We start from the raw sequence: 21,353 nt of genomic DNA, 5'->3' as shown, positions 1-21,353 counted from the left end.
CTCTCCAAACTGATTTTGGCAGAGACCACATCAGTGAATGCTCTGAGCTGGAATAGGTTGGCAAATATTAATAAATAATAATTTCTCTACAGAAGAGCTGGAGTGCTGCTGTTGCACAGAAGCAGCAGCAGGTTATGGGGCAGAGCTTCTCATGAGCATCCAGGAAAAAATCTGTGCAGAGCCAAAGCTGCCAGGGTCTCCACTGGGCATTGCCCTGGCCGGTCTGGAAATGGCTCTCACAAAAACATTTCTTTCAGCAATACTTGTTGCTGGGCATTTTCTGCTATCTGCCATGGGAGGAGAGGATGCTGCAAGCCAAATTTACATCAGCCTTGTCTTGGCTTTATCCCAGTTGTTCCAATGAAGACTTAATGCAAAAAAATGCCTCAGTCCCCTACGAACACCTGAACTTCCTGCCAAGAAAAATACCTGGAATATCTTCTGCTCAGTACGGCTTCCCATTAAGGACTGCATGAGCAACATCCAACAGCGTGTTTTGCTGAGAATAATATTTATTTTCCTCGCTGGGGCTGCAGCTGTCAGAGATCCCCCCAGCAGGGACTGCCAGGGGTGAGTCCTGCTCCCACTTCTGAGCATCCTCTCCCCACAGAGCAGCCCTGCCTGCTCAGCCCCCAGCTCCCAGGGCAGCCTCCTCCCGCTCCTCAGCTGCTCCTCTTATCTTGGTTCTGGGTTTCAAACCTTCCTCTAATTAAATGCCAATTAAAACAAACGTCAAGCACGGGTAAAAATGCTGCACGTCACAGAGCCAGAAGAGCCATGGATTAATTAAAAGAAAAAGGAAATCAGTGACATAGCAGGCAATGATAATGCAGAAAATCTGTTCTTGTTTCACACTTATGTTCTTTGAATTTGGTAACACCAGATTTATTAACACCATTTGGTTACATACCTCTGAGTTCAGAAGACAGTGAAACAGGAACATGAAAAATCCCTGAAAACAGAAAAAAGGGAGAAGGGTGAGGTCTGGCTGTGAAAAATCAAATGTTCCATACTGTGTTTCTCTCAGTATGTACAGAACAGGCGCCAGGAGCTGGAGCCCTGTAAATATCTGAGTGCACTAAACCAGAGTGTCCCAGGTGAAGCTGGAGAAACCTGCAGCACTGGGTTACTGTGGGGCTTCTCTGGAGCTATTCCTGCAAAAAAACATCTCCTAAACTTTGCTGTACTAAAGGAAAAATCTGGCTGAAAATATGCAGAAATTCTTGTTTCATGACAACAAGAGAACTTTTTGTTTGTGGTTGCAAAGACCAAGGAAATGCTCGTAGGGAAACACCAGATCAGGATTTTTCAGGTTAGAAAAGCAAGGTATTAGCACCAGGAGAATTTTCACAGCAGAATTTTGCTATCTTTGGGCTTTTAGTCCAATGCTAAGTGAAAAGTCCAATGCAAAGTGAAAATCCCTTTCCCTCACAAAATAATTTTATTTTTCTGGCAGTAGTTTTCAGCACCAAGAACCCTGCTTCACTATTTTTGTATCCACAGTGCTGTTTGTTTCCAAGACAAGAAAGGATTTACAGGAGATTGTTTTTCCCTCCTCTTTGCAACCGCTGCTTGGGAATGACCTGTAACACTCCTATAGGGTTGTGCCTGTACTGAGATGTCTCCTTAAAGCTAAGCAGAAGTTTACATTCCTCCTTGGACAGAGCTGCTTTTCTGGGTTGCTGTGCCAAGGAGATGAGGGCTGAGCTTCCTGCATGCAGGAGTTCTGCACAGCACAGGGAATAGCTCCACTTTTGATCTTTCCCATAAACTTCTGTTTGCTTTCATTTAGTCTCAGTAATGAAGCCTCAAATTGGCATTGAAAAATTGGCCTGGTATCTCTACAGAAGAATCCTGCCTGTGGTACACAGTGCTGCAAGAATGAATTTCATTTCATTTCTGAGGCTCGGCGCTGTCTCATTTATTTAATTATTGCTACTGGAAACTCTAAGGAGTGGGATACAAGTTCTGTTCAAACAAAGACAAGCAATTGCCAGCACTCCGTGCTTAGCACAGACTTAAAAGACAGAGAAAGGAACATAGGATAAAATGCAATAAATATAAACATGTGAAGACATTACTAATGAGCCATTTAATTGGACCTCAGAAGCACTTCTGTAGCCATAAATTTCCCCACCAGGTACTTACCTGTAGTGAATTAAAAACAGCAAATATGTACTGAAATACTAAAGCGTGGGCATTGACAGCCAAAATGCCAAAGATCCACGAGCTCCCCAGGATGGGTAAGAGAACAGCCACGGCTTTAGCTGTTAGTCTGTGGGAGAAAATGAAAATTGTGGTGAGACCATCAAAGAAATGTCAGCCTCCACACCAAGGAGTTCATCAATTGTGTTCTGGCAGCAAGGCAGCAGGCAGAACTCTTCTTTACTATAAAATTCTTTTAATGGGAAAGATTTTAATTATTTTTTCATCTGTGGAAAGGGGGATAACAGATCATTGTTATCACACAGGATAAATATGGGTGGTGAGTCACGCACTGAGGGAGCAGGGAAAGAGATCTGAGAGACGGTCATAAAAACACATAAAAACAGGGCAGGCATGTCCTCAGTTCACAGAGAGGTTTGTAGTGGGCAGCCAAGCGCAGGAGTCAAAGGGCAGCGAGCATGCACATCCCAGCCCACACACAGTCACAGCCTGTCCACCCTGAGATCACCCAGAACACTCGTCAGGCCAGGGGCGAGCCACCCCTGCCATGGAGGCACTGCTGGGAGCCAGCAGCAATCCACCTGCGGGAGGAGCAGGTGAACATCTGCACACCCCTGCCATGGAGGCACTGCTGGGAGCCAGCAGCAATCCCACCTGGGGAAATGATTGACACCCCCGCCATGGAGGCACTGCTGGGAGATAGTGCAGGGCGTGAACCTGTGCACACCCCCCCACCTGCTGGGAGCCACATCTGATGAAGGCACTGCTGGGAGCCAGCAGCAATCCACCTGTGACAGGAGCAGGTGAACCTGTGCACACCCCTGCCATGGAGGCACTGCTGGGAGCCAGCAGCAATCCACCTGCGACAGGAGCAGGTGAACCTCTGCACACCCCTGCCATGGAGGCACTGCTGGGAGCCAGGCCACTGCAACAGAGCAGTATTGCCATGGAGGCACTGCTGGGAGCCAGCAGCAATCCACCTGCGACAGGAGCAGGTGAACCTGCAGGTGAACTGCTGTGACCAGCAGCACCCCTGCCAATACCTGAACGCGAGGCACTGCTGGGAGCCAGCAGCAATCCACCTGCGACAGGAGCAGGTGAACCTGTGCACACCCAGAACACTCCTCACCAGGCCAGGGGCAAACCACCCCTGCCATGGAGGCACTGCTGGGAGCCAGCAGCAATCCACCTGTGACAGGAGCAGGTGAACCTGTGCACACCCAGCCACATTTCCAGCGCCAGCCCTCAAGGGACAAACTGCTCCTCCTGGCCAGCTGAGAACAATTTAGCAGGAAAAGCACAAAGAAGGGACCAGTCCCCATCTGGAACACGTGCCAAGAAGGCAGATCTGATCCAGCTTCCAGCAGCACAAACACTTGGTGAACTTGGGTTGTAGCCCATGGGATTCATGCAGATTGATCAAACTAAGTGTTTAAAATATCAGTTAATTCAGTCTAGGCTACAATTACAGATAGAGAAGCCATGGGGCAGAAAAGAAACAGGGGTAGTGAGAAACAAAAAGTCAGTCCCTGCTTGCTAAAACCATGTTTTTTAGAAATGATCAGATTTCTATTTAGATGGGAACCTATGCAAGAAAAAAAAGCTGTTTCAGGGAGATTAATGTCCGACTTGTGCCTTGTGCCCCCTTGTACAGATTAAAGCACACATTGAGAGAAATGCACAGAGCTGCCTGACAGGAGACTGCTTGTAATTACAGCAAACACAAAACAAATTATATTTTTGTACAACACAATTCAATGAAGAAATCTTTTAATTAAACTTAGAGACAAGATGTCTTATTCATTTCAGTGACCCGAGTACACACTTCATTATATCCTCAACTAAAAGTGTGTCATGAAGTTTATAGAGAAATCTGGGACGGGGAAGCATCTAGATCTTTTTTCTGTTCTGGTTTGGGTTTTTTTCTGTATTGATTCATATCTTTGTATGCTCAGCCATGAATATTTCTGCACAGTTCAATCTAATTCTTCAAGGAATTGTTTCAGTCAGAAAACGAAGGAACATTTTAAAGCTTGAGGTCCTATTTAAATTTTAAAATGCATTTTAAAAGATACAATTTTTAAACAACTTATACAAGTTTATTTTTGTGAATCAAAGATGCTTTGGGGTTTTTTTTCTCTGATTGCATTAAAGATCCTCCCCAGACTCTAAGATGAAATATGCTGCACTGGGGAGCTGCCAGCAGAACAGCTCCTGCCATGGACCTTGTGCAGGAAGAGCTGTGAAATGCCACTGAGCACCCAGGAAAATGCAGTGTGCAGGATCAGGGGCTGGGCAGGCCAGGAACGCCTGGGGATGGATCCAGACCCTGGGAGGGTTCAGGTGTTCAAACAACACCTGGGGATGGACCAGGGACACCCAGACCCTGGGATGGATCAGGGTTTGAACACCTGGGGATGGACCAGGGACACCCAGACCCTGGAGGGTTCAGGTGTGTGGACACCTGGGGATGGATCACGTCCATCCAGACCTTGGAGGGTTCAGGTGTTCAAACACCTGGGGATGGATCAGGTCCATCCAGACCCTGGGATGGTTCGGGTGTGTGGACACCTGGGGATGGATCAGGTCCATCCAGAGCCTGGGATGGTTCAGGTGTTCAAACACCTGGGCATGGATCAGGTCCATCCAGACCCTGGGATGGTTCAGGGTTAACTGGGGATGGATCAGGTCCATCCAGAGCCCAGGAGGGCTCAGGGTTTGAACACCTGGGGATGGACCAGGTCCATCCAGAGCCTGGGATGGTTCAGGTGTTCAAACACCTGGGCATGGATCAGGTACTTCCAGAGCCCAGGAGGGTTCAGGGTTTAACCCTTTGCATCCTGAACCAGCAGGGATTGGCACACCCAGCACAGCTCCACCTGTAAAACTGCCTTCACCACAAACCACCTTGTTTTCTTTTCCTCTTTTGTTCTCACACTCTCTGGTTTCATAAAATTTTCAGTTTGGAATATAATTTTCCCCAACTATTTTGTTGCCAAAAATGTTATCATCGTTTCCCTTTGAGTCAGAGCATAAAGGGCTTCATCTGATTTGTAGCTGGGGGCAGAATAGTCAGGCAGTCAATTTTCAATATTTTCAAAACCATTCTTACAGTTTGGATTTCCAGAAGCCTTTAATATTGCAAATTACTCATATAATTTTAAAAATCATGTTTAAATAAAGATGGCTCTTCATTAAGCCCAAAGTTCAGCACATGTGCAGCAGAATTCCATAGCTAAAATGAAAATACAATCCAGATGGGGAATTTTCCATGCTAAAGTACTAATGTTTCATGCACACTCATTTAGCAAAGCAGCCATGCAAAGGTGAAATTCATTTAAGACTGAGGGTCAGCTCTGCCTATGATTCTCTTAAATCTCAGTAAGAATATTTTAGTTTTTCCCTAGTTATTGCATAGCCTTCTATGCAATTTGGAATTTCATCCTGTGTAGGAAATTATTAATTCAAGGTGTTTGTAAGCTTTACCTAGCAATCAAAGGACCCAGCTCTACGCTTCCTGGAGCTCTTTTGTCTTCTTCCACTTACCCCTCCCCTTCCTACCCTTATTCCATTTTAATCTTTTAACTTTAAAAAAAAAATACTAACTGTAAAATGCTGCTTCAGAATGCCATTAAGGGTAGCAAGGTAAAAAAAATCCTAGAAATACAAAAGTTAATGTTCCACTAGGTGCATTAATTCTGACACACTGCATATCCTTTATCTTTTCTTTTTATTCCAGTTTTTCTTTGCTACATGAATATTTTAGTAGATTAGTTCTAGTACACTAAGATATAGAGCACAATCAAATAGATGCTTTTGGAGAAGGAATACTTCCCCATGCACGACTTAGGCTGCACAACCTAAAAAAACCCAGTCACTAGCATCAATGGAGCTTTATATTGTCCATAAAACTGGGGACATGAAGCAGCAGTTTGGGGCAGGGGCTGTGCTTGGCTTTGCAGGTACTGTGGTTCAGCCCCACCAGGACCTCAGAAACCTTGCTAGAAGCTTTTTGCTTGTGCCCAAATGTGTCAGAAAGCAGCACAGCCATCTAACCGTCTCCTGAGAGCCCCTTCTCATGCCCTGGCCTTGGCAATTAATTAACAGCCTCAAATGAGCAGTTTCTCACATGCACTACTCAAAGCTCAGATACTGTCATTTTCTGCAGTCCAATAGCACCAAGTTTGGTGAGATTTTGTCTCTCTGCATCTAAAGGATCAGTCCTGGAACTAATTCATGCGGAACAAAGCAAATCCAGCACAGAATCTCCTTTCTATCATTACATTTGGCCAAGTTGTTGTTTTCGGGTTTTTTTTTTGTAGGTATATACACCTGTCATTACTGAGACAACTTCTGGAAAACACAAACACTGAGAGTCTGATTTAACTTTTACATCCGGAGCAGCTGGAGAAGCCTTTGGGGTGTGAGCAGCTGCACAGAGCCTACCTGTGAGTTCAGGCTGTGGTGTGGGGCTGCTCACGCCCTGCCCCGGCGCCAAAACCCCTTGGGCTGGCAGAGGCTGATGGAGCTGCACTCTCCCAGAGCCCAAACAGCTGTGGCAGGGCTTGGGGAGCTCCGGGAGCCCAGGTAACGCCTGCAGGTGTGCCAGGTAATGCCCTGCAGGTGTGCCAGGCCCTGGCAGCTCAGGTAACACCTGCAGGTGTGCCAGGTAATGCTCTGCAGGTGTGCCAGGCCCTGGCAGCTCAGGTAACGCCTGCAGGTGTGCCAGGTAATGCTCTGCAGGTGTGCCAGGCCCTGGCAGCTCAGGTAACACCTGCAGGTGTGCCAGGTAATGCTCTGCAGGTGTGCCAGGCCCTGGCAGCTCAGGTAACACCTGCAGGTGTGCCAGGTAATGCTCTGCAGGTGTGCCAGGCCCTGGCAGCTCAGGTAACGCCTGCAGGTGTGCCAGGTAATGCCCTGCAGGTGTGCCAGGTCCTGGCAGCTCAGGTAACGCCTGCAGGTGTGCCAGGTAATGCCCTGCAGGTGTGCCAGGTCCTGGCAGCTCAGGTAACGCCTGCAGGTGTGCCAGGTAATGCCCTGCAGGTGTGCCAGGCCCTGGCAGCTCAGGTAACACCTGCAGGTGTGCCAGGTAATGCTCTGCAGGTGTGCCAGGTAATGCCCTGCAGGTGTGCCAGGCCCTGGCAGCTCAGGTAACGCCTGCAGGTGTGCCAGGTAATGCTCTGCAGGTGTGCCAGGCCCTGGCAGCTCAGGTAACACCTGCAGGTGTGCCAGGTAATGCTCTGCAGGTGTGCCAGGCCCTGGCAGCTCAGGTAACGCCTGCAGGTGTGCCAGGTAATGCCCTGCAGGTGTGCCAGGTCCTGGCAGCTCAGGTAACGCCTGCAGGTGTGCCAGGTAATGCCCTGCAGGTGTGCCAGGCCCTGGCAGCTCAGGTAACACCTGCAGGTGTGCCAGGTAATGCTCTGCAGGTGTGCCAGGTCCTGGCAGCTCAGGTAACGCCTGCAGGTGTGCCAGGTAATGCTCTGCAGGTGTGCCAGGTCCTGGCAGCTCAGGGGCTGCCCTGCAGGTGTGCCAGGTCCTGGCAGCTCACGGGCTGTCCCGCTCACCTGAGCACTCGTGGCTGAGCCCCTCTGGCAGAGAGCCAGAGCCCAGCTCCTTTGAAAAGCCTCAGTCAATTTTTCAGACACAGGAACAGCATTCACTCCCTCCATTAATTGCTAAGCTGTCCACTTAACATCCACTCACCCTTTCAATCTCCAGTTGAAAAAAAATGTTTTCCTTCCCTTTTCCTGTTCTTAGGGTTGAGTTCTATTTCCTGAGAAGTAAAACCTTCCTGAGAGAGCTCTTTTCCCATCCAAATTTCTTCAACTGCCTTTTTTCAGTTGCTTTGGTTCCAGCACTCGCCTCAGACAGCATTTTGCAGCCTGCTGTGTGTCTGGTGGGGGACAGGCTGTTAGGCAGCATTTTAACCCAGCTGAAGTCAGGCACCAGGGGAGGGAGGTTTCTGAGCTGGATAATTGCCTCAGCTGTACTGCAGCCCCGGTGTGCGAGGAGCACAGGCTTCAGCACCTCTGAGACACATTCTCATTGCCAACACCATCCAAAATCATCGCAGTTACTGGGGTTAGCAGGGACACTTGTCCAGGAGCACAGCCGGGCCTGCAGGGCGTTGTGTTTGCAGCTGGTGTGGAACAGCCCCACTGCGCTGTGACTGCCCCTGCCCCTCAGCTCATCCCTGCCCTGAGCACGCTGCCCACATTCACACCGCTGCACAACGGCCACACTGACACCCTACAGGAGAGAAACTTCTCTGCTTGCAGGAAGAAAACTTCATTACTTCTGTGAAGGGGGCCCTAATTCACAAATCAATTTTATTGGTTCTATATGGAGCACTAATCCTTTTAAGACTTCTGACACCCACTTTTCTGTCATGATGCCTGCTGAAGTAAGAACTAAATTCAGACTCATAAGCCAAGATTATATAATCACTGGAGGAAATACTCTCTAAAAAAAAGCAAAATTCCTTCACACAATTCACAGAACAAGACAGGTCTTTTAACTAAAGTTTCTCTCTTGTTTCTTGAGCTCCTCTCTAGTCAATTCCAGCAGTACCCTTTGTGTTTTATACAAAAATAAATAAATCCCCAAACCTGTGACTAACATTTCAGACTTGCGACTGAAAAAAGAACAATTTAATTGCAGTTTCCTGTTTGTTACAACAATGTTTACTCACTCCTCAGCTGGAAGTGGCAGGGGTGCTGGGAAAGCACGTGCAGCAATGCCGGCTGCGAATGGAAGTGCTTTTCACAGCAGCCCTGTGCCTGAGCTGGCTGTGCTGGCTGCTGGCCCTGCCGAGCCCTGGGCAGAGCCCCGGCTGCTCTGTGCTGCTCTCTGGGCACCCACAGCTCCCTCCCTACCCCAGCAGCAACACCAAGAGCTGCAGGTGCTGCAGGGCTGAGCTGCCGCCGCACCAAGAGGACAAATGAGCAATAACGTTCCATTACTGGAACAGCTCATCTGTCTGATGGAAGGAGGCAGCAAAGGGCACAAAAACCACAGAACAATCTCCAGGGCTGATGAAGAGCCCCTGAGTCCATCTGGGATCGGAGCAATGAGCTCCCTTGCGCTCCTCAGGGAAAATAAACTCCTGTTTGGTGTGAGAAATGCCCTGGGGTGATGGAGCTGCCCAGCAGAGCAGGCACAGCTCAGCCCCAGAGCCAGATCCCTCAGCCCCTTCCAACTCACTGCCAGTGTGGCCCCAGGGCAGGCTGTGGGTGCTCCCCTGAGGGAAACCCAGCCCTGCGCTCTGACAGAGGTCTTGCTCCAAGGGGTACAACTCCCACCCTAGAGGGGCACACGTGGAGTTTACCTCTGCTCCTGACTCCAACAGCAGCTCATGAATTCCTGCAAATACACAAATACATGTGTACCTGCTGTTGTTCCTCCTCCTCCTCCTCCTCCCCTCTGCCCTGGCTGCACAGTCAGGCTGCTGGCACAAGGAATGTACTTTAATCAGCACATACACAGTTGCTTACCTAATCTGGGGTGATTTCTAGGCAGAACTATAGGAAATTAAAGGGGAAAAAAAGACAAAACTAATAACTGCAGAGGCCATTTCCTGTTTCCTAAATGTTATTTGTACTTTCAAAATAATGGTGTGAATCTGACTAAGAACCATTTACAGTCACTTCAGATCATTGCTTTCTTGTGGGTGTCATTTATAACCCAGGAAGAGGCTGCTAAATGAGAGCATTGTAGCTACAGAAAAACCATTCTAGGCTGCAACAGCAAATAAATTCAGATTGATTTTTATCCCCTGAGTGGGAAGGGAGGTGGAATTGTTCCTTCTGTCAGCGTTAACAGTCTGCCCTCTCCCCACAGACCCTCACAGGAGGGCAGATGCTGCCACAGCAGCCTCACCTCTCACACACCTTCCCAAAAATCCTTCCCAAAAACCTCAGGCTGCCTTTGGGAGACACAGCATTTGCCCAGGACACGGGAGCCTGGGCTCCAACCACGCTTTGCCCAAGGGATTGCCCTTTCCATTTCTGCAGAAAAGCATTTTGACTCCCTGCTTGGTGCTCATTCTTGCCTGTTGAACCTGTCTCACAATTATATATTGAATAATTAAATATTGTCTGGCTCAGAGAGAGAAGGTGAGCTGCACAGATTAGTCACAAGGCACTCCCTGAGAGAGAGGAGTCCTACCTAATCCTTGCTTTATTAATATTGCTGAATTTATATTAAACATTCAGCAGAGCAGGGACTGGAACTCAAGTCTCACTTCAAATCCCCATCAAGCCAGACAAAATTAAGGCCATGACCAGAAATGGAGCTACCTTAAGAATTTTAATACTGAGAAGGCAATTCCAGGGGCTGCAGCACTGACTTCAGCACCTAGCCAGGGATTTAGGAATCCCTGTCTTGCTGAGGCTTTCCACAGATAAAATCCCTTGTCACCTCCATTGCTTTCAGATTCTAAAAATACAAAAGAAAAATAAAATACTTCCCAAAAATTAAGTACTGAACCAAAACATGTCCTTCTCCTTGTCTTTAGTGCAAGTTATTAAAAACAAATACAAAGAATTAAAACATAAAGTCACTGCAAGCTGAATTTTAGGAGTTTGTGATTTCCCCAGGGAGACAGAACTTGCAGGGGGATTTTACCTTCCTTTTCCTACAATTCCTTTCCCCAGCATTCTTGGTACCAATTCTCTCACTGCGCTGCTGTTGAGGCAGCATTCTCTGCTCCTCGATCCCCAAGCCCAAGGCAAGAGCTAATTTCCCAGTGAACTTTGCCATTAAGTCATCAAAGCAAATGAGAGTTATTCCCACAGCAGAGGAGTGCTCCACGGGCAGCCAGGGGGTTAATGCATGGGGGAGGATGAGCAGGGCTGGAACCTCTGCTCAGCCACTCAAGGGACACCCAGAGGCTCCCAGAGACTCACCAGCCCTGCAGGGGCTGGGACCTGCCCTCGCTGGCCTTGCTGCCCATCTGTGCTTTTATTTGCAAAGCCCTGGGTGTCCCTGGGCTCCCTGTCCTGCTCTGCCCCTCCTGGAGCATCACCTGGGCCTCAGGAGGAGCCCCAGGGGAGCAGGAGGTGTTTTCTCTTCTCCATAGCAACTGCCAGATGAGCGTGCAGGACAAACCTGCCCAAACCTCTCAGGGCTGCTGAGAACAGCCCCAGCGAGCAGGGACAGCCCTGGAGGATAAACTCACACTCAGGGGAGCACTCTTCAGCAGCCAGGCACACAGCACGGGCGGGTTCTTGGTTTCAGTCACGGGGTACGCTTTTTGGAAACCCAAAAATGTGGCTGCTGAAAGTGCATGAGGCTCCAGAAATGGATGACAGAACAAATTTCCCAGGAGTGCTTGCTGATGACCATGGCCAGAAGCCAAAATAATTAAATTCTTAGAAAATCATGTGGAAAATGAAAGCAGTTTAAAAGGAAAAGAACTGGCCCTGATGCTTACAATAGTGAAGATTTATCCCTTTCTTGAACACAAATGTTCACTTGCCTATTTCCCAGTGTTTGGTTCTTCCCTCTGGAGTTACTTTATAGAGCTGAGGGGGGGGGAAGAGACAAGAATGTATTGCCCACTTCCATTACAGGTTTCCCTAATAGTCTCACAAAAGCAAATGGACAAGAAAGTCTGGAGGGATTAATTTGGGTTTTTAAAAGAAAATAAATTACAATTTTTAATGGGTTTTTTTTTTTGGGTTTTGTGTTTCCTTAACATACCATGCAATTATTAGGAGTCAGTTTGTCTCAAAGGTAAGACAGAAGAGCAACAATGTGTTCTCACAACCAGACAACAGAAACCAAGGAGGAGGATTGGGTTTCATCCAGTTTGCCAGGAGCAAGCCCTGGGTTGAGCAGGTCATGGTGTTAGTTCTGTCTCTAGGTCAAAGACACTAAATAATTGACAAATATGTGTGTAAAGTCATCGGGAGCAACAGGGAAACAGGGTAACCCTGGGCACTCTGCCCGTGTGAAGCTGCTCTGACCCTGCAGATCCCTGTCCTGGCTCAGAGCTGGGCTCAGCCCAGGGGAGGGCACTGCCTGTGGCAGCTTATCCCAAAAACAGGGGAGAGCACTGCCTGTGGCAGCTCATCCCAAAAACAGGAGAGCACTGCCTGTGGCAGCTTATCCCAAAAACAGGAGAGGGCACTGCCTGTGGCAGCTTATCCCAAAAACAGGGGAGGGCACTGCCTGTGGCAGCTTATCCCAAAAACAGGAGAGGGCACTGCCTGTGGCAGCTTATCCCAAAAACAGGGAGGGGCACTGCCTGTGGCAGCTTATCCCAAAAACCGGGGAGGGCACTGCCTGTGGCAGCTCATTCCCAAAAACAGGGGAGGGCACTGCCTGTGGCAGCTTATCCCAAAAACAGGGAGAGCACTGCCTGTGGCAGCTTATCCCAAAAACAGGAGAGCACTGCCTGTGGCAGCTTATCCCAAAAACAGGGGAGGGCACTGCCTATGGCAGCTTATCCCAAAAACAGGGGAGGGCACTGCCTGTGGCAGCTTATCCCAAAAACAGGAGGGCACTGCCTGTGGCACTGCATGTGGCACTGCCTGCAGCAGCTCATTCCCAAAAACCTGCCCACCTGTCTGTTCCAGGACAAAGAAATGCAGGTCTCAGAGGGTCAGATGCTGCCCGTGGCTGGGGCAGGCTGGATGTGACCCACTCTTCCTCCAGCATCTGCCCCTGGTTGGATCTTCCCCATCGTTCCATCCTCTTTCCAAGCTCCCAGGGCAGGATTTCTCATTTCCCATGGCAGCATCCTGCACCCTGTCCTGAGGCAAGCTCAGCGTGAGGCGTCAATCTGCACGGATCTGCAGCAGCCCAACCCCTGCCACTTTTAATTGGCTCCATCTCTGCAAGTCATCTTGAGACACTATTCTGAAAATTAGCCTTATTGCTCTATTTACAGCCATCTCAATGTCCTTTGTAGCTGTTGTATCATGCGGGGAAGCTGCCAGGGCAGAGAAGTGAGATGGCAGACCCAGGGTGACACAGAGGGATTGCCAAGGGACAGCAGCTGTGGGAAGGGCCCCTGGTGCTCCCCTGTCCCTGCAGGGCAGGAGCTGTGCAGGGAGCTCTGCCATGGAACCCGATGGGAAAGGGCACACAGGGAAGGGAGAGGCTGCATCAGAAGCACAGAGCAGCTCAGAGAGAGAGGAAGCACCAGCAGGCAGAGCTTTCAACACCCCTGGGCCAGGAGAAAGCAAAGGAAGCGGCAGAGTGTGGCACTGCACATCTCTGCTGCCTTGCCACACCAGGAGGATAAAGTGCATGGGGCCTTTTCTTCCCTAAAAATGTCAAGCACAGGATTGCATAGAGCTAGCTTCATTTAATTAATTATAACTACAATGAAACACAGTTTATAGCTCTGTTTTTAAGACTTATAGAGCTATCTTCATTTAATTCATTATAACTATAATGAAACGCAGCTTACAGACCTGTTTCTAGGAGTTGTAAAGCTGCAGTCAGTGCTGAAAACCCACTATGATTGATTTTGTTTTCCCTGCTCTGGGATGTCAAACCAGGCACACCATATGCTAAAAATAAGAAGTAGCCCCTACCCTGTGCTCCGTGTTGGGGTTTGAGCTTTCAAGCAACGTGTGGTTCTTTGGAAAGACTGGAGGCAAGCATCCAAAATTATTGGTAATCTGGAAAACATGGCCTGTCTAAAATGGCCCAGGCTCCAATTCCTCCTTTCTCAAACTGTCCTTGAAGAAACACCAACTTTTTAAGAGGAAAATAAAGCTTCTGAACGAGTTACTCCCTGAAGAGACTCAAAACTCCATCACCAGAGGCTTTTACCAGTAAATGTGATTGTGTTCTACACACATTTCAAAATTGTCAGAGACAATTACACAGCCATTTGCCACTCCTTAGCTGACAAGTGGCAGCAAGCTGCACAGCTGGGAAGTTCTGTAGCCCAGGAACACCCAGAAAAAGCAGCCCTCTCTAGGAATCTGCAGTTTGGCAAATATTTCTGGCTTTTAACCCAAAGTCAGTGGGACCCATATTTCAATTAAGGATGACAAAGTAACATCCATGTCAAATCATGAGGAAGATTTGTGTGCAGCAGCATCCACCCCCTGAGGAGCTGGATTCTGAAAATGATCTCTTGACCCCAGCAGTCTCAGCGACCCTCAATTATGCAACGATGTCTTCTCCCGTTTCCATGGCAACGGCAGCAGTGACAGCAAAGGCTCAAGGTCAGGCACACAAACTGAGAAGTCATTTCTGTGCTCCATGTGAGCTTTAGCTGCAGCAGTGGCAGATAAATCCTGCATCCCTGCCTGCTCTCCTGTCTCAAATGCACAGGGAAAGGGAACCAGGACTGCTGGAGCCCAGTGCAGCTCTGTGCCTCTTATTGTGTGCCTCAAGAGAGCACCTCAGAGTTTAACAGTATTTCTGATGCTAAGGGAGCCTCTTTTCTTTAATGTAATTCCCTGTATTTTCCATTTATTCTATTTTATTTTCAGATTGCTTTACTGGGAAAATACGTAAGCCACACGTAGCTAGGGGCTGTGTCAGACTGGGCAGTGATTTACAGGCTGCCCAGAGCTCTGCACGAGGCACATGCTTAAATAACATTTGTATTCTGCAATGCCACAACTGTAATATTTGTTCTTATTATTCTGCATAAAGCTGACACAGAGTTCCAGGATTATAAATTGGAGCCAAGGGTGCAAATGAAGCAGTTCAAGCAAACTCTTGAGGTTATTGCTGTTCACAGGGAATTGTCCCATTTGTGATGAACGAGCAGCCTTTAATTGTTGCTCTGAAGCCAGGCACCAAGCTGTGACTCACAGTCCTCCCACCAGCACTTTCATGGCTTCAAATCTGGTATTAAAAGATGGAAAACTAAGTCCAGCTAGGACGTTTAAAAACAAGTTAATGTGAAATTCAAAGCTATAGATTTTTAAAACCTGAAAGTTTCTGCTGCTGTAATTCTAGAAGTAAAGGAGACAAGCTGTCCTTCAGAGAACCTTGGCAGCAGGGAGAGGGTGCATCAGAAACACAGACACAGAGGAGTGACAGCACCGTGTGCTGCTCTCCCGTGTCTCAATCCCATTCTGTTAACAGCACCCTTGCCCTGACTCCTCTGCACCTGGCACCTGCTGTGCCACGAAGGACTCACCAGGAGCGATCCAACATGAGGCGTGGGGCCAGCAGAGAGTTCTGCTCTCATTACATGCTGTGCAAACCCTGGCTTGCCTTAAGGAGATGAGATGGAGAGGTGAACCCCCAGGTTCTGCAGAGGACGGATCACACCTACAGCCACTGCCCTTGGAGTCAGGGAACTGATCCAGCCACAGGTCAGTAGTACAGCACAAGGCTCTGGACAAGATGATAAACAGCTGGAGGGGGCCTTGGCAGGGCCCCTTCACCTCCAGCACTGATTCTGTTCTGTTCACAGCGAGGTTTCATCACAGGGATTTAATAACCAGGTTTTAATAAACCTCATTCTCTCCTGACATCCACATGTGAAAGCAAACATGACTAAGCATCTCTAATAAAAATTGGTTTATCTGTACACTCAGAAAAACCAGCACCTGTCAAAGATGAAGTTTTCCTTGCATATTTTGTACTCATCTGTTTTGTTTTGCTGCCCTTCCTAACACAGAAACAGGCACCAGCATCAGAGCTGCTGCTCCTTTGGAGCCAGTATCAACAAATCCTGCCTAAGGAGCAGTGACAGACACAAAACTCTTCCCACAAAGGACAGCTCTGGCTCTGAAAGACACAGCCAAGGAAAAATCAAGCTGTGGAAGGCTCCCAATGTCACCCAGCTCAGTCAGGGCTGGCTGTTGCTCCTGGCAGCAGAATTAGCCCTGGTAGGAAGGGTCCCACTGCTTGTGAGAGTTGCTCAAAGGCAGCAGCTCTCCAGGTAACCAGACCCACTGCTTTGCTACTCCCCTCCCACTACAGGGAGCTTAAAGATTTTGGATTTTTTTCATCAGTTTAAGCCTGTTTCTATTTGTCCCTGCTTGTCTCCTTTTTGCAGAGCAGCCTCCCCTCTGCAGCTATGCTTTACATCCTTTTAATCTTTTAATACTCCTCCCAAAAAGTGCCTGAAATGCTTCTGAACAATGACAGCGTGGCCTGGAGCCTTTCTGCAGCTTGTGACCCTCAGCACCTGCAGTGAAGAAAGCACTCCCATTACTGTCATTATGGTCTCTGAAAGATTAGCACTTCCTCATTAATACCCTCATTGGCAACATTCAAACCCGTGTTATTTTTAGTCTAAAACCCTGAGTCTAATAAGGAGACACCCAAACTGCATTTGTATTTGTCATATTCAATGAGCCAAAAATTTAATTAGGTTGAAGACATTATCATTGGCAGTAGCACTTCAGCTCACTAGTTGCTACTGCTTAATACTTTCATTTTAATTATTTCCTTTGTTGCCAGTCAACTCTCCTCCTTCCAACAGTGTCTAGGAGGTGCATCCCTCATGCTGTTTGAAGCCATGTTCAATGAGCACGATTCCTTACACACAGTGAGAAATTGGGAAGAAAAGGAGCTACTGAAAGCAGATTTGGCCTGTCACACTGCTCTAATGGATGGCACATGGAAAAAGCGCTTTCCTTTTTCATTAGAGCACACAAAAGCAGGTGCTCCCTGTCTCTGAGGGCTGCCTGCAAACATCTGCCACCCAGAAAGGCACAGAAAGGATTTTCTGTTGCTGTGGATTTCGAATCCCTGTAGACTTTCAGAAGAGTTTACAGACTGCAACTTGCTCCTCACCTTCCTTGTGGAAGGAGATGAAAAATAAAAAAGCAGAAACGTTCTCTAATGGCATCCCAAAGAGGTGGGATGTAGTTATGGAGAACATTGTGGGATTGCTGCGGCAGGAGAGCTCTCGTGAGAGCTCCAAGCAGCGCCGTGATTGACAAGAACATTCTGTGGAAATGAACAGCTGGGAATGATCCTTACAACGAGGAGTCCTTGGACACCAAGTGGCACCAAACAGGAGCGGAATCACAAGAACAAGGGGCAGCAAACACACAGGAGCTCTCGGGATAACAGCTGATGATAAAGCAGCGAAGTTATCAGCACTGACGCCCAGATTTGTATCCCAGGCAGGAGGGGCTGGGGAGTGTTTATAAACAAAGGAAAACACCGAGGCAGAGCCCTGGGTTCATAAACGAAGGAAAACACCGCGGCAGAGCCGTGGCAGGGAATGGATCAGTGATTAAATAAATGCATGAGCAATCTGCACAGCAGCCCGTGCTGCAGGGGTGTAATCGATGGCTTTGCAAAGTGCTTTGGAATGGCCAATGACTGACTGTGAGAGCCCAGGTGTGTGCAGCACCTGAGCAGCTCAGGACAGCCCTCCTGCCCTGGGGCAAACGCTTCTGAACAGCTCAAACAACAAAGGAAGGACTAGGTCTGCATCAAAGCTACGGCTCTGTTTCAGTTTCCTGTGCAGGGGTTTGTGATCTATTGAAAATGCAGATGGAACTAGCACAGCAGCTGACATGACTTACTCCCTGTGCTGAGATTTTCCTGCAGCCCTCTTTTGCTCCCATTCACTACAGCTGCTGCCATTTTTTCCAATTTTCAGTCATTAATTTAACTAAAGAGAAAACATATTTTTCCAATGGATAACTGTTTTACTATTTCACTGAGTTTGAGGGATGAAGAAAATAATGAATTGAGAGAAAGAATAGGGTAAATAGCAAAGAAATATTTCTGATTTTGCTGTAATTGCTTTCTCCATGGATGATTACGATAGCTATCACTTTTGGTTCACTGAGTAAAGCGTACAGTTTATAAAAAAGACAGATTTTTCCAACTCATTGGACCATTTCAGAGTAAGCAGTGAGAATGTATTTAATAAGAGTTGGACTTGGCAGTTTATTCAAGAGAAGTTAATGGAAGTGTCTCTTCTGGACAGCAGCATGCAGAAGTGAGCTGGCTGGGAAATCACAGGGGGCTGGCTAAATGTGCTCTGTGGGTTCTAAACCAAAACCACTCCTGCAACGGAGACAAGCTGGGCATTCCTTCCTCTGCTGCAGGTAGTGTCTGTCAGTGCCAAACAGATCTCTGGCAATTCTTTGTGTTATACTTTAACCCTTGCAGCCGAGGGAGCTCAGGCAGTCCAGTTATTACCTGTGCTAAATGTGATCAGCAAGAGCTGTCCCATGGGGAAGGAAATGTGCCCTTGTCCAACACTGTCACACCGGGGATCCCTCTCACTGCAACACAAAAGTCACTTGCCATGCAGAAAGCAATGAGACTTTGAAAGGGGTGGGCAGTAAGCAAAAAAAAACCTTATTTCGGCCCTTATACGTCAATGAATGAGCTGAGTAAAGTCTTTAGATGCAGCAGAAATAAGTCAGAAAGAGAGTTCCAATGGTTCATAACTCAGAAATGTAATCATGCACCTTTTCAAGCACATGAGCAATTCCATTAAACTAATCTGCTTTAATTGCATTAGGCTTAGAGAGGCTACTGCTTAAACTCGAACATATGATTAGTTATGTCCCTAAAAAAGAATGCATAATTCAAACAAATGCTGTAGGTATGCATTTAAATATTTCAATGTATTAGATTCTATAAACTATAACAAATTAGCTTTTTGGCAGAAAATCTGTTCCCTAGATGCAAAACATTCTCATTAAGCCACAACTGAATTATTGCTCAAAATTATTTTGCTGAGAATCAATAGGTAATCCTCTGATAAAAGGTTCAAGAATAATCAATGACAACTAAAGGAAAAGTTCATATTCTATACGTGTTCAATATGATTCAAAAACAACACAAAAACATGATCTTAAGTAAATTCAAGCAATAAAAGGAGATGATAATAATTCTTTGCTCAGCTCTTTCCAGTAAACTGGTCTTGCACAATTAAAGTTTCAGACACTAAAAAAGAAGTTATTTTCACACACATAGGAAAATTACTACAGTGACCAAACACTTACTATTCAGACGGTCACAGGAGCCTATCATGCTTTAATTAGTGTCTCTGATCATAAACTGTTTAATTGTATTCATTTTGCCTTAAATTACTGGGTATTTTGCAGTTTATGCATCATTAAAGCTTAGTCTTTTATGTTTCTTCTTAAATTCCTTTTAGGGGCGCTATTTATATTTACTTTACACAAGCAAAGGAGCACAGCAGTGGCAATGAGAGCAGAACAGGATGTTCAGCAGGATGCTCTCTGGTGTCCCCTCTGTGACAACCTGAAGGGACCAACAAGCCAGGAGCTGCACTTTGTTCTGGGGGAAATGGGAACGGGGAAGATGAATAATAAATGCATTTTAGGACACTAAAAGGAATTTTGTTCACAACTTTCTTTTCTGTTTTGGCTTTCAAACCTGAGGTGTGCCAGCTGCTGCCTTCCAAGCAGAGCACTGGCTCACCCCGGTGCACATTCTGCAGTCACGTTTGAGTCAGCATTTGAGAGGACCTGCTGCCATATGGAAAATCAGGAACAATTACTCTAAATAATTACATCAGTTTATTGCTGCTTGTTGCCAAGAGAAACAAGCCTTGTTGGTAATATCCACTTGCATTGCCAAGTAACTTAATTTTTCAGCAAGTAAACATGCTCCAGCAGCAGCACTTCTCCAGCAATAAACACCCTTTCTAACTGATCCCATCATGACTCAGAATGTGTCTCTGTTGTCAGGATTTCCTGAGGTGATCTCTGCTCAGGTGTGGCCTGAGCCACCACACCTGGATTGAGACATGCAGAGATGGTGTCTGAGCCCAGCCTGGGCTTCCCTCTGCCACTGGGGGGAATCAGAGCTCTTGGGGCAAGTGAGAGGAGCATTTAACACAGGACACCAGCTGCAGCAGGAGCCAGCAGCAAGGACCAGAGCCCAGTGCCTGTGGTGTCAGCTTGACTGAGCTTAGGGGACACAGAGCCAGGGCAGTGGAGTTCAGTCCTTGTCAGTGTGATTAAAGCTTTCCTTTGGCAGCAGAGCCTGGCCAGAGGCGAGCCTGAGGAGGAGCCTGTTCTGTGACACCTGCAGGCTGGGATTTCTGGGCTGCAGCAGCTGCTGGGGTTTGGGTTTGAGCTTGGGAACATCCACAAGTGTGGGGCCACTCAGCCAGGTGCTCACAGACCTGAGCCACCAGCGAGAGAGGTGGCACCTCCTGGTGCTCCTGCCACAGCCCCTTGGTCAGCACTGCCAGCCCCTTCAGCTCATGGTCAGGGCAGGGCTGACTCTGCTGGGAAGGCGGCTGACCTGCTGTCCCTGCTGTCTGTCCTGCTGTCCCTGCTGTCTGTCCTGTTTCCGTCTTTCTCTGTTCCTGCTGTCCCTGCTGTCTGTCCTGCTGTCTCTCCGGTCCCTGCTGTCCCTGCTGTCTGTCCTGCTGTCCCTGCTGTCTGTCCTGCTGTCTCTCCGGTCCCTGCTGTCCCTGCTGTCTGTCCTGCTGTCCCTGCTGTCTGTCCTGCTGCTCTCTGTCCCTGCTGTCCCTGCTGGCACAGCAGCGCACTGTCTGCCCATGTACGTCTCACCCCAGCTGGAAAAGACAGCACTGAAGTCCCTGTTGTTTCTGCCCCAGGTTTGCTGGACTGAGCAGGCTCCCCTCCACAGTTCCTTGCCCTGCAGCTCCCATTTTCTGCCTCTGGCTGTCTGCAAGCACAAGCCCAGCTCTAAAGGAGCCACTTTTCCTCATGTCCCCCCTGGCTGCTGTGAGTGGATGCCAAAGCTTTCCTGCCTCACCAAATCCCACCGTGCCACCTTCATCAGCTCTGCCTTTGTGAGCAGGCTTGATAAACTGCTCCTGCCACAGCCCAGCCCTGCCCTCAGCGATATCCATGGGGTGCAGCACCCAGGGATGCCTGCCAGCCCCTTTATTTGGGGTACACAAAGCATTCTGCAGCCTTCGGGGATCCCTCCCTCTGCCAGCTCCACTTGTTGATCCAAAAACTCCCCTGCAGTCGTTCCTCACAGAAACTGCAAACCTTCCTGCTTTTCTGGTCTCCGTGTCTGTCACTGGTTTGTTCTGCTGTGCACACCCACCCTCCTGGGCTAACAGCCTGTAGTCAGCTCCCAGGAGCTGCAGTGCTTGGAGCCACGGGGATTGCACGCCGTGAGGAACACTTCCCCTGCCCCTGTCAGATCAGAGCCCTGCTCTCCTTTGTTCTCTTATTTCTTGGAAAATACACACAAGGATTTCATACTAGCATATCAACTCTGTGCTAGAAAGGCTTTATAATTATCTTTTTTTCCAATAGGCCAGTTAT

General features: G+C 48.0%; 1 protein-coding gene across 1 annotated transcript in view; it reads right to left on the bottom strand.

The window, feature by feature from the left end:
• Positions 1-21,353, bottom strand: part of ADGRD1 (adhesion G protein-coupled receptor D1) — a 110,384-nt gene that overhangs the window by 2,226 nt on the left and 86,805 nt on the right. The window contains exons 23-24 of the mRNA XM_030959144.1: positions 2,149-2,275; positions 911-952 (exon numbers count right to left, since the gene is read on the bottom strand). Coding sequence (XP_030815004.1) covers positions 911-952; positions 2,149-2,275 — 169 coding nt within the window. The remainder of the gene's footprint in view (positions 1-910; positions 953-2,148; positions 2,276-21,353) is intronic.

Source organism: Camarhynchus parvulus, chromosome 15 (assembly GCF_901933205.1).
Source record: "Camarhynchus parvulus chromosome 15, STF_HiC, whole genome shotgun sequence".
Taxonomy (NCBI): domain Eukaryota; kingdom Metazoa; phylum Chordata; class Aves; order Passeriformes; family Thraupidae; genus Camarhynchus; species Camarhynchus parvulus.
This window is presented reverse-complemented; position numbering and strand designations above follow the sequence as displayed.